The sequence below is a fragment of the Salmo trutta genome, chromosome 9, assembly GCF_901001165.1.
Source record: "Salmo trutta chromosome 9, fSalTru1.1, whole genome shotgun sequence".
Lineage (NCBI taxonomy): Eukaryota > Metazoa > Chordata > Actinopteri > Salmoniformes > Salmonidae > Salmo > Salmo trutta.
The window spans coordinates 19,871,983-19,885,559 of record NC_042965.1 but is presented as its reverse complement, the minus strand read 5'-3'; the positions used below and the strand labels follow the sequence as shown (position 1 = coordinate 19,885,559).

General features: G+C 42.8%; 1 protein-coding gene across 4 annotated transcripts in view; it reads left to right on the top strand.

The window, feature by feature from the left end:
• The window catches only part of LOC115200134 (drebrin-like protein B), a 16,316-nt gene extending 2,739 nt beyond the window's left edge, over positions 1–13,577 (top strand). For 2 of the 4 annotated variants that reach the window (XM_029762906.1, XM_029762907.1), the window contains exons 2-15: positions 631–686; positions 4,542–4,654; positions 4,757–4,831; positions 6,625–6,771; positions 7,300–7,377; positions 8,225–8,376; positions 8,488–8,542; positions 9,167–9,241; positions 9,592–9,727; positions 10,052–10,168; positions 10,575–10,691; positions 10,885–10,964; positions 11,161–11,242; positions 11,895–13,577. In XM_029762906.1, the coding sequence (XP_029618766.1) occupies positions 631–686; positions 4,542–4,654; positions 4,757–4,831; positions 6,625–6,771; positions 7,300–7,377; positions 8,225–8,376; positions 8,488–8,542; positions 9,167–9,241; positions 9,592–9,727; positions 10,052–10,168; positions 10,575–10,691; positions 10,885–10,964; positions 11,161–11,242; positions 11,895–12,031 (1,420 nt within the window). In that variant the 3' untranslated portion in view covers positions 12,032–13,577. The remainder of the gene's footprint in view (positions 1–630; positions 687–4,541; positions 4,655–4,756; positions 4,832–6,624; positions 6,772–7,299; positions 7,378–8,224; positions 8,377–8,487; positions 8,543–9,166; positions 9,242–9,591; positions 9,728–10,051; positions 10,169–10,574; positions 10,692–10,884; positions 10,965–11,160; positions 11,243–11,894) is intronic. The other 2 variants (XM_029762909.1, XM_029762908.1) reach the window with 2 other exon arrangements.

Here is a 13,577-nt window from a genome sequence, read left to right as displayed (position 1 = left end):
GCCCAGCGTCTTCCGAGTTAGGGGAGGGTTTGGCTGGCTGGGATGTACTTGTCCCATCGCGCTCTAGCAACTTCTGTGGCGAGCCTGGCACATGCGCACTGATTTTGGTTGCAAGTTGTACGGTGTTTCCTCTGACACATTGGTGCGGCTGCCTTCCGGGTTAAGCGATCAGTGTCAAGAAGCAGTGCGGCTTGGCATGGTTGTGTTTCGGACGATGCATGGCTCTCGACCTTCACCTCTGTACGGGAGTTGTCACGATGGGACAAGACTGTAACTACCAATTTGGCTATCATGAAATGGAACAGATCTACCGCTTCTTTGACTTGCTTTCAATGAGGATGATAGCTCTCTATTTCACTTTTCAATGTGAATTTGGGGGGTCACCCAAAAAGTTGCATATTGCAGCTTTAATGGTTCCGGTCCAAAGTTATGCAGTTCAATCAAGTGTCAAGTTGTTTTGAGTAAGGCACATCACTTAGCCAGGTTGCTTCAGGATGCTATTCTGCAATAGCTTGCTAACTGTGGTTGTGAATATTGATGCTGACAGTCTGTTTAAACTGCTTATTAGGCTACCAATCTACAATTTTGCAATGGTTGTGTGATCCTGTAACCTGGCGTTCTTCTCTGCAGGGCCTTGTTCACCTACGAGGGGAACACTAATGATATACGATTGGCAGAGAAGGGAGGTGAGTGTGGTAGACAGAATCCAAGAAAGGCTCCAACATGTAAATCTATTCTGTTTGGTATCGAGTCTGCAATGTTGTCTGAGATCATCACCCTCACTTATGGTATGCCACTGAATTGCTCTCTAAGCACAGTAAGGCAATTTAAAAGATGCAAGCAAAGGTAAATGTTAATCTTCTGCAGTAGTGGCATATTTTTATTGTTTGGGTAAGTCTCCCAGACAGATTTCTTTCAGAAGATAACTATTTGCATTATGTGAAAAGAAAGATAACCAAGCATGTGTAATGTGGTAGGGGGAAACATTTACATTTTAGTCATTTAGCAGACGCTCTTATCCAGAGCGACTTAGTTTAGAGTTAGTGCATTCATTTTAAGGTAGCAAGGTGAGACGACCACATGTCAGTCATAGTAAGTTGGCAAAAATGTTCCTCAAAGTAGCTATCATTAAGTAGAAAGTGTACCCAAACGTGCTTTAGCCAAGATTGAAAAATAAGAGAATTAGGTGCTTGGCTGAGGGACATGAAAATCCCAAAAAGAATCCTTGCCCCAGGACACTTCAACAGGTGACTATCCAGGAATATAAAGAAAATGAGCACTCTGTTTCTGCATAGATCTGATAATTAATTGACGTGGTATACAAAAGGCTTACGCTGGTGTATTCGCTTTTTTGGGGGCAGGGGGATTAATCAAGATACTTACAAATAGGGTTGCAAAGGGTTGGAAACTTTGCAGTAAAATTCCGGTATTTTTCCGGAAATTTTCCAATGGAAGTTAAACCCTGGAATTTGGGGAATTTTGCTTAAATTCATCAAAAAGTTAGCTTATAACAGTGAACCTTTTTTATGGGATACACAAGGCAATTCTAGGTCTTGTGGCATATTTTGGTTAAACTATCCCCAATTCAATGGAATTGCAACCTTCTGCATGGACAGTGCATTCTTCCATCACATGTATAGCTGATTCTCAAGATCTTGCACACTGAGATGCTATTGAGCCCACATTACTACACTGTCTGAGCCAAGGACTCCATGCTTTCTGGTAAGTTTTGATTACAATACTGGGTGAATATATTTTATGACATGCATGATTTTTTTGTTAACTAGTAAATAGTAGCCTACAGCAAAATGTGTTTAAATCATTTCTAACTTGTTAACAATTTCTGATGGTTAGTTTTTGCTACCATGTATTGTTTAGATTGCTTGAGCCTGCTAACTGAGTGTTAATTCACCTGTTTCCATACATGTTTAATCTTAAGACATTTATCTTGCAAAGGAGTTGTTTAATCTAACTGCTTAACTATTTATCTGCATATGGAATTGTATTTGGTTTTTTTCACTCATTTCTTTTCTAATCTTTACAGGAAAATGCTACGGGCACTATCTGATGTGTGGAGACATTTCACTGCAGCTAATGTAGAAGGAAAAGCTGTGTACATTTGCAAATACTGTGCCAACTCATATGTGAAGAATGTAACAAATATGCTGAATCATCTGGCCAAGTGCATAAAGTTCCCTCAGCGCTCACAACAAGCGACCTCTGACAAAAGTCCCTCTACTTCTATTCGAGGTGAAAAGGATGAATCAGACACTTTATCAATAGCAACAGCTCATGGTTCTCCTAGAATCAGAAGTTTTTTTTTGACTCAATGGAGGAATGTAGTCAGAAATGCTGATGAATGTCTCGCTCGAGCTGTGTATGCAACTGGTTCACCTCTGATGCTCACAGGCAAGGTGTATTGGAAGTGATTTCTGAATGTTCTTTGCCCAGCATACACCCCTCCAACCAGACATGCGTTATCTACTCATTGTCTGGATACAGAGTTCAAGTAAAGGTCAAGCAAATCATAGAGAAAGCAGACTGTATTGCAATCAACTCTTGATGGGTGGTCGAATGTTCGTGGACAAGGAATAATTAACTACATCATCTCCACACCTAACCAGTATTCTACAAGCGCACAGACACACCGGTCTCTACATTGCAGATGAGCTGAAGGCAGTCATCAATGACCTTGGACCACAGAAGGTATTTCCACTGGTGACCGACAATGCTGCGAACATGAAGGCTGCTTGGTCTAAAGTGGAGGAGCCCTACCGTTACGTCACACCCATTGGCTGTGCTGTTCATGCATTGAATCAGCTCCTCAAGGACATCATGGCACTGAAAACAATGGACACACTACAAGAGAGCCAAGGAAATGGTTAGGTATGTGAAGGGTCATCAAGTTATAGCAGCAATCTACCTTACCAAGCAAAGTGAGAAGAATAAGCGCACCACATTGAAGCTGCCTAGCAACACCCATTAGGGTGGTGTTGTCATCATGTTTGACAGTCCTGGAGGGGAAGGCGTCTCCAAGAAATGGTCATATCATAGTCTGCCGATATGGACAGCCCCATCAAGAGGATCCTCCTGGATGATGTATTTTGGGAGAGAGTGGTTTGCAGCCTGAAACTCCTAAAACCTAAAGCAGTAGCCATTGCACAAATTGTGGGAGACAATGCCATCCTGAAATCCGTACTACCCTGCCCACTTCACTGTTGCTCCAAGCAGAGGAAACTGCAGTTCTGAAATACATCAAAAAGCATGAAGACTTCTGCCTGAAGCCCATACACGCCGCAGCGTACATGTTGGACCCCAAATATGCTGACAAGAGCATCCTGTCGTGTGCAGAGATCAACAAGACCTATGGTGTCATTTCATTTCACCTATGGTGTCACTTTATTTCATGAAGCTGCCAGTTGAGGACTTGAGGTGCCTGTTTCTCAAACTAGACGCTAATGTACTTGTCCTCTTGCTCAGTTGTGCACCGACGCCTCCCACTCTTTCCATTCTGGTTGGAGCCAGTTAGCCCTGTTCTGTGAAGGGAGTCGTACACAGCGTTGTACGAGATCTTCAGTTTCTTGGTAATTTCTTGCATGGAATATCATTTCTCAGAACGAGAATAGACTGATGAGTTTCAGAAGAAAGGTCTTTGTTTCTGGCCATTTTGAGCCTGTAATCGAACCCATAAATGCTGATGCTCCAGATAATCAACTAGTCTAAAGAAGGCCAGTTTTATTGCTTCTTTAATGAGCACAACAGTTTTCAGCTGTGCTAACATAATTGCAAAAGGGTTTTGTAATGATCGATTAGCCTTTTAAAATGATCAACTTGGATTAGCTAACACAACGTGCCATTGGAACACAGAACGCGCCATTGGAACACAGGAGTGATGGTTGCTGATAATTGGCCTATGTAGATATTCCATTAAAAATCAGCTGTTTCCAGCTACAATAATCATTTACAACATTAACAATGTCTACACTATTTCTGATTAATTGTGTTATTTTAATGGACAAAAAATGTGCTTTTCTTTAAAAAACTTGAATTTCTAAGTGACCCCAAAGTTTTGAACGGTAGTGTATGTTGAAAACGTTTTTGGGAGATGCGATGGATCATTCAATATTCCCTTTCTTTTGTTGTCCAGTGAAATCATCCCATGTGAAAAGTCAACTCATTTAATAAAAAAAAATTTAAAAAATTCTTCCTATTGGAAGGATTTAATCATTTGCAATTATGTCTACTTATGATAAGGTCAAATGTTTGTTTCTGTCTCCATATGATATGGTAAATATATCCAATGTAAAAAACGTCTACATTTAAATGGTATTAATTCCCAAGGAAAGTTTCCACCTCTGAATATTCCTCAAAATCTGCAGCCCTACTTACAACACCTACACACTGTCAAAAATAGAGCATGTTGGAAAAGGGAGTCATTTGCCATATATTGTGTACATAATGTAGGCTAAACACAGTAATGTACATGACAGACTTTGCATAGCACATAAATTCTACAATGTTCCCGATACTGGTGTTTTCAGATGGTGGACTGGAGGAACTGGTGGAGGAACTTAACAGCGGTAAAATAATGTACGCTTTCTGTCGTGTCGAGGACCCAAACTCTGGCCTGTGCAAATACGTCCTGATCAACTGGGTGAGTGCTGCACTACACTCCCTTTTCTTCCAAAGGTGGCACTCCTCTGTATTTGAATCAGGTTGTCAAGTTGAATGAATCTTATGAGTATTTGTGTTTCAGACTGGAGAAGGTGTGAAAGACGCCAGGAAAGGACTATGTGCCAATCATGTCAGCTCCATAGCTAATTTTCTCAAGGTAATTTGGCATGGTTTAGACCCCTCCAACTCTGGACCTCGAAGCCAGTTCCACTGCATTTCTTTTAATTGCTCCCTTCAAATTAGGGACTGATTTAGACCTGGGACACCAGGTGTGTTTAATTCATTATCAGGTAGAACAGAACCAGCAGGCTCCGGACCTCGTAGGCTAAGAGTTGAGTACCCCTGGTCTAGACATTTTTTCCATCCAGACTGCTTATGTTTACTTTTGGTCATGTAGTGTAATTGCGTAGTATGTGGACACCTGCTCATTGAACATTCCAAAAACATGGACATTAATGGAGTTGGTCTCCCCTTTCATGCTATATCAGCCTCCACTCTTCTCGGAAGGCTTTCCACTAGATGTTGGAACATTGCTGAGGGAACTTGCTTCCATTCAACCACGAGCATTAGTGAGGCCGGTTACTGATGTTGGACGATTGGGCCTAGCTCGCAGTCGGTGTTCCAATTCATCCCAAAGGTGTTCAATCGGGTTGAGGTCAGGGCTCTGTGCAGGCCAGTCAAGTTCTTCCACACTGACCTAGACAAATAATTTCTGTATGGACCTCGCTTTGTGCACTGATTGTCATGCTGAAACAGGAAAGGGCCTTCCACAAAGTTGGAAGCACAGAATCATCTAGAATGTCATTGTATGCTGTAGCGTTATGATTTCCCTTCACTGGAACGAAGGGGCCTAGCCCAAACCATGAAAAATAGCCCCAGACCATTATTCCTCATCCACCGAACTTTACAGTTGCACTATGCATTGGGGCAGGTAGCATTCTCCTGGTGTCTGCCAAACCCAGATTTGTCTGTCAAACTGCCAAATGGTGAAGCGTGATTCATCACTCCAGAGAACGCATTTCCACTGCTCCAGAGTCCAATGGCGGCGAGCTTTACACCACTCCAGCCGACGCTTGGCATTGCAAATGGTGATCTTAGGCTTGTGTGCAGCTGTTCGGCCATGGAAACCCATTTCATGAAACTCCCAACAAACTGTTATTTTGCTGACGTTGCTCCCAGAGGCAGTTTGGAACTCGGTAGTGAGTGTTTCCACCGAGGACAGATGATTTGTTACGAGCTTCAGCACTTGGCTGTCACTTTTTGAGATTGTGTGGCCTACCACTTCGTGGATGAACCGTTGCTGCTCCTAGACGTTTCCACTTCACAATAACAGCACTTACAGTTGAGCGGGGCAGCTCTAGCAGGACAGAAATTTGACGAACTGACTTGTTGGAAAGGTGGCATCCTGTGACGGTGCCACGTAGAAAGTCTGAGCTCTTCAGTAAGGTCATTCTACTGCCAATGTTTGTCTATGGAGTTTTCATGGCTGTGTCCTCGATTTTATACACCTGTCAGCAACGGGTGTGGCTGAAATAGTCTAATCCACTAATTTGAAGGGGCGTCCACATACATTTGTGCATATATAGTGTATTTATGTGTACACTTTCAACACTAACCTCAACAGGACATGAAATTAAGAACAATTGCAGGAAAGACTGAGTAGACACCCCTGTTAGTGCCAGTAATAGCTTTTGAGTGGTTAAGAGTTAAGCAGAAGTTGGATGCTACTTATGGTGAATTATTGGTTGTGGTTTCTGAATCAGGTCTGGAAGTGGTCTGTTATCAGTTGTTATCATGAAAGTCACCTTGCTAACTGCATGTCAACAGATCCTATGGGTGGTGCCTGTCACATATCAAATATCCCTCCTACGGACAGCCCTTTCATGGCCTTATCTGGCTGGAATGTGTGACGCGTGTTGTTTGTAGCTAAAATGTCTGCTGTAACTCCAGGGAGCCCATGTCACAATAAATGCCCGTGCAGAGGAGGATGTGGAACCTGAGGCTATTATGCAAAAGGTGGCCAAGGCCTCAGGGGCCAACTACAGCTTCCACAAAGAGTCCAACAAGTTCCGAGACGCTGGTCCCCAGGGACCTGTGGTACGTACCAAATACATCATCTTATCCTTTTGGAAATTAAAATCAGAACATTTTAGTTATGCATTGAGTTGGTTTCATCAGATGTTAAGTGTCTGTAGATATGTTTTGTACAGGCAGGTTGCACTGTTAGGCAAGTTGCTTTCTGGTCAGATATACTCTCATAGCTAATTTTGTTTCGGTTAATAACTTGTCTGCCTGTGGACATTTTTGGTAAGATTCATTGCACAAGGCTGCGGATGAGAGATTCTCATTGTGGGTTTGTTTCCAACATGTTGGATGTTGTGACGTGCAGAGCTGGTTGTTTACAATGACTCATGTGCAGTAGAATCCAGGGGCTTAGTTGAGCTCATGATTGTTGGCCAGGGCTGGAGCCAGAGAGGCCAGGCCAGGACAGGCTGTTTAAAGCCTGTTAACTCGGCATAATAAACCAACATGCTGTGTCAGTACTGGATCTAGGTGGGGGGTTGGTGTCTAGGAGTGCCTATTTGTTTTTTGTTGTGTTTAACTAATGCTTGTATTTTGTGACAGGGCTCTGTGTATCAGAAGACCAACGCCATGTCTGAAATCAAACGGACCAATAAAGACAACTTCTGGGCGCAGGCAGAGGTGAGTCAGCCCCAACACCTTACTGCCACTACAGGGACTCCACGGTGTCCCCCTCCCAGAGTGCAAAGAACCTTGGCGTGGCTCCAGCAGGTTAATGCTCTACAACATCCGTAGAGTATGACCCTACCTCACACAGGAATGGCGCAGGTCCTAATCCAGGCACTTGTCATATCCCATGTAGAATACTGCAACTAACTCGCTGTTGGCTGGGCTCCCCGCTTGTGCCATCAACCTTCCTAAGTTCTCCATGTCGCCACGCTCCTCCGCACATGCCACTGGCGTCCAGTCGAAGCTTGCATCATCTTCCAGACCCTGGTACTTGCCTACAGAGCAGCAGTGTGAAGCCCCTCCTTACCTTCAGGCTATGCTCAAACACTATATCCCAAACCGAGCACGCCACCTCTGGTCTCTTGGCCCTCCCACCCCTACAGGAGGGCAGCTCCCAGTCAGCCAGTCAAAACCTTTCTCTGTCCTGGCATCCCAATGGTGGAACAAGCTTCCCCTTAAAGTCAGGACAGCAGAGTCCCTGCCCATCTTCTGAAAACGTTTGAAAACCTACCTCTGAAGAGTATCTTAAATAACTCTCACGTGCTTTTCCTACTAGCACTGACTTTGCTCATGAAGGAAAATGTAGTTGATACGATTGTGATGTTGTCTCACCTAGTTATCTTAAGATGAAGGAACTAATTGTAAGTCGCTCTGGATAAGAGCGTCTGCTGAATGACAAAAAGGTACATTTAAATGTAAATACTGGTTAGATTTGCTTGTGTTGCTCAGCTTGTTCTGATTAAATAGTCCTTTATGACAGTGAATACCCTAACCTGGTCTCGTGTTCTGTGTGTCTCAGAAAGATGAGGAGAAGCGGCAGCGGGAGGAGCGCAGCAAGGCAGACGAAGAGCGCCAGAAGCTGGAGAAAGATCGGAAGGATCGAGAGGCCAAGGAGGCAACTCTCAGAGAGAAGAGAGACAAGGAGAGGGCCTCTATGATTGACCAGCAGAAGTGAGTAAAATGGTGGTTAGTAAACTTAGCTGGAGGTGTTTATCTTATCGAGTTGACCTTATTAAGACAGCCAGGTTTCCATTAAGTCTGCTTTTCCCATTTGTTTAACAGGAAGTACCAGCAGCAGCAGGAAGCTGAGAGCAGAGACAATGAAAAACAACAATGGGTGAGTTGTGTACTGACTCACAGCAGGACAGGCCGGCTGACTGAGGAGAATTCAAATCAAATCCGCTATGTTTAGCTGGTGTTTCATCCTCATGTAGGGGGCAGCAGATCCGTTTATGCAACATGCACCCTGCCAGAACTGGGTTCAAATACATGTGTATTTGTTATTTAAATAGGCCTACATATTTTCAAATAATGTAGCCTGACTCAATTACTTCTATTGGAAGTATTTTCAAATAATTTCCTATAAATAGCCTACTATTTAAATGTATTTTCAAATACTATTTAAATACACTCCCATGCATTTAACCCAGGTATTTGAGTCAGTATATTTTAAAATACATGTCAATACTTTCCAAGTGTATTTCCATTCCAATATTCAACTATTACTTTTTTTTCCCCAAAAAATATCTGAACACTTTCTTTGAAATGTATATTAAAGTAATTGAGATATTTGAACCCAGGTCTGCACCCCACTTAAATTATCTGTTTTAAATGTGAAGGCACACATTTAGGACGTAAGTATAACACAAGAACAAACTATACAGAACCGGTAGGTGTTGCCTCGTGGGTAGTGTTGAATTATGTGTGGTGCATCATCATCATCATCCATCATCATCATCAGGAGGAGCAGGAGAAGGACTTCCAGGCAGCTCAGAAGAAAGGGATGAAGCGTGGTGAATCTGTGGAGAAAGCCAATGTGAGTTAACTGTGGCCCCCTGTAGGTTTAATAATTGTTTAAAGGTTCCCTATACCCTGTGACTCAGAAACCTCTGTTTCCTGCTTCCCTTTCCATTGACACAACCAAAACTGTTCCTTGCATGAATCTAAACTCGCCATAGCTTCACTTACCTTCATTTTCCTGTATGTACATTCTTTCTGCTCCACTACCATCTACTGTGGTCATGACTTCTCACCTTTGAACATCATTCAGAACACCTTTATGCATACAGTAGATGGTATTGTGTTCTTTATTAAAGGGAACATCTGGAACGTTGCTATGGCTATACAATACCCAGTGTGTCTGTCTGACCACATGGTGTGTTTCAGGAGGCGGCCTCCCTGATCTCTCAGCGCTCTATGAACCCCAGAGAGATGTTCAAGCAGAGAGAGAAGGGCATGGCCCCCAGCACTGCAGACACTGACACCCCTGCTGCTGCCCACACCCCTGCCAGCCCCCAGCCAGGTAAGCCACCAATTCAATACAACTGTTTGCTGTTTATATACATAGTGTAGTTCTTAAAATTGTTTTTTCCATGAGTGTTTCCTTGCTGAGCTTTCTTGCTCTGTCAAGTGGGGATGTGGTCTTGCAGCGAGATCAGGGGATTGTCCGGGCCACGTTGAAACATGCAGGAGGAGAATCTTGTCGCATTACTCTGCCTTCATCAACTTTAACTCATTGTCTCGTATCAAGTCTTGTCTCTAGTCCACATCTGCTTTGTGTTGTCTCTGCTCTGCTGGGTAACCTTCCCGGCCAACCTGTCTGTCTGCTCTGGTGTGTGTTTCTCAGGGCGTTTGAACAGCCCTTTTCTCTCTAAGCAACCATGCGAGCCCGAGCCATCCCGCTTACCCCTGCGCCAAGCCTCCCCTCTGCCAGCAGGCTCTGCCTCTCCTGTCCCTGCTGCAGGTCTGAGCTCACTCATACTGCTGACACAAACTGACCCTTTCCAAACACACACACATACTTCACACGTAGGTGACTGAGTGACATTCAATTGCTATGTTTGTGTTTTGGTCAAATATCTACCTGATGCTACTCGCTTTAAATCCATCAATCTAAATGATTGACCTGATGCTACTCCCTTTCATCTCTTGTTATTTCAATTTAACATCACCCTCATGGCTCATAGGCCATGTCCATCATTAGATCACTGTACATCATCAATCTCATCCAGTGGCTTGTTGTTTTCCATGAGACTTGACAGATGGTTTTGTAATTATTCAGTGTCTGAATATTTGAGTGCATGCTTTAGTATGTTTGTACACTGTGTGTATCTGTGCTCGTGTATCATTTGTGTACGTTGTGTCATAAGTACCCAGTGTGGATGAGCCCGTTGTGGATGAATCCACTCCCAGTGTGGGTGAGCCATCCCAGTCTGAGTGCTTGGATGAGCAGAATGCAACCCCTGAGGATCAGTGGCAAGATGAAGGTGGGCCCTGCTCCCCACACACCTCAGTCTGAACACACAACAGTCCGATTCATCTCATCTGTTTCATCATGACCCTTTCTCTGGACACATTTCATAATTACTTTGTACTCTGGGTCCCTGGTGCTGCTGCTGCCACCTGTTGGTAGAGAGGTATTCTTTTTCGGATAAAAACTATGTACTTTTTCTGTTTCAGTAAAGGCAACAGCAGCTCCCACTGAGCACAACCATGACACAGAGCCAGCCCAAAACAACCTCTATGAGGAGCCCCCACAGGTAAATATTTGTCAGCACATGAGCAGTGAGATTCATTATTTGTAAACAGCAATAGTTTACTTTTTTATCAGAAAATCCCTTATAACAATCATTATTGAAATACCATTCAAGTCAAGAGGACTTTGATAAATATTTGCGCTTGGACTTAAACGTGAAGAGCATTCTCAGAGGTGTAGCACCCTTGTTGTTCGCTCAGGTGGAAGAGAACACGAATGAGGTGGCTGCAAAGAAGACCGACCGAGGCCTCTGTGCCAGGGCTCTATACGACTACCAAGCTGGTAAGCATTGTTACAGTCACAGCCTACTGACAATTTACAGTAGACATTCGGCCCACTAAACTGGTTCTCTGTGTGAACAATGTGTAACCGTGATGTTTTTCCCCTATGGAGAATGTGGGTGAAACTGCTAGATGGAAACTGGCAGTCAGTGAGCAGTGGTTACCCTAGTATTTTTTTCAGCAACTGTGGCAATTTTGGGGGGGTGACATGATTTTAGGGGCACTCCTCTTGGCAGCATAGACCAAATGTTTCTGTTTTAAAGCTAATTTCCTGCAATTCTACACATTTTGCCATGAAGCTGAGAAACTGCAGTTTCAAATCTAATTTCCTGCAATTCTACACTTTGCAATGTCTTATGCCTTGTTTTTATGCTATCTGGGTGATTCAAACATAACAAAATCAATGGGAGCCACATGCCATGACATTTTGGGGATTTCTGATTCTCTCGTTTTTATTTTGGTGATTGTTAGTTCTCAAATATTATCTTATAAAAAAATATATAGGTCGATTATCCTTTCTACATACTTTTGTTTTTTTTTAAGTGGCGTTCACGATATCAGGGAAACATTGGCGACGGAATAGACACAATAATACAGCAACAGATATCTGAATGGACATGGTGATCTGAGGTATTGCTCTTTTCATTCCACAGCTGATGAGACAGAGATTTCCTTCGATCCTGATGACATCCTCAATGGCATCGAGATGATTGACGAGGGCTGGTGGCGGGGCTATGGCCCAGACGGTCATTTTGGAATGTTCCCAGCCAATTACGTGGAGCTGATCTAAGTCCATACCTTGCCCCGCTCACTAGATCAGCATATAGGAGGCAGAAGAATTCGGCAGTAGGAAAACGGCTAGCTCCAGAACACAGCATCTCAGAAGTAACTCAACAGTGAACTTTTCAGAGTCAATTGCTGAACTGTATCCTTCACATTATGGACCAATGTATGAACAGTGAGTGTTGGGCTCAAATCTATCCCAGTTTTTTTTTTTTCATATTTTTTTTTTCTCCTTTATTTAACTAGGCAAGTCAGTTAAGAACAAATTCTTATTTTCAATGACGGCCTAGGAACAGTGGGTTAACTGCCATGTTCAGGGGCAGAACGACAAATTTGTACCTTGTCAACTCGGGGATTCGAACTTGCAACCTTTCGGTTACTAGCACAACACTCTAACCACTAGGCTAAGCCTACCCTGCCACCCCTGTTGAAGAGAGAAATTCCATTATTTCATTTTTGTTGTGAGAACTTAGGTGGCATTGTTTAGGTTTTGATGAAAACCCATATACTGCCCAATCCCAAACTGAATCTCTTACCTTCTGTGATGCAGTAAATTGTCAGCCTTTTTTTAATGTTTCAATTCAAGATTCCATTGTGAACATTAATAGCACTTGTACATCACATATCTTAAAAAGTGAAGCCAGTTTTGCTCCAGGTGTACTTTTTTGTTGTTTGTATCATTCACTCATGTCATGTTCAGGATAATAACATTTCATAGCTCACATAACGGTACCAAATATCATTTTTTTGCCTTTTCCTCAGACTGATATTTTATGTGAGTTTGCTTAAATAATCCTGTGTGAATTTCAAACCATAGTTTGGTATTGCAGTTGAATATTAGAAAACCAAAATGTTCTATATTTGCTGTGCTCTCCTGTGTGGCTAAATTCAAGAAAAAATGGGAGTGAAAATGACACAATCATCATATCCTTTGTGCAAAAGTATTATTATTTTTTAAATATGTAATCATTATGCTACAGAGCTTGTCCCCATACCCTCCCTCCCTGCCCTCTTCAGCCCTTAGAGAATTGTAATGACTGACTGTTTCAGGGACCAGTTACACAAAACAAGGCATGAGTAATCTTTCCTCTCGTTGTTGCATCGTCTTGTCATTATCTGTGTCTTGGGTACAATTTGTCTCTGCTTAACCTGTCTTTCACAGTCCAGCTTCCATCAAAATACAGGTCTGTGAATGGCTTAATTTAGCAGGCTTAAGAGAGCCATGACCAGATGCTGTTATCATGTGAGTGCCAAAGGAGGGTAAAGGAGTGGGGTGATGATGCTGTCCTCTGGAAAGTGCTTTCTCTCATTCTAATCTGTGTGGAAACTTCATAACTGTTATGCAACTTCCCTGCTTTTTAACTTATAATGAAATCATTGCAAGAAAAAGTTTGGGACATTGTCACTTTAAATAAAGATTAAGGAATTAAAAAAATTATTAAAAAGGGTCACTGTAATTTCAAGGTGCATGAGTTATCCGTTGTCCTTGTTTTTCAAGAGTATATTGTACTGCAAATACTTTCGTCATAATAAAAGGGTTCAAGTAAAATGTG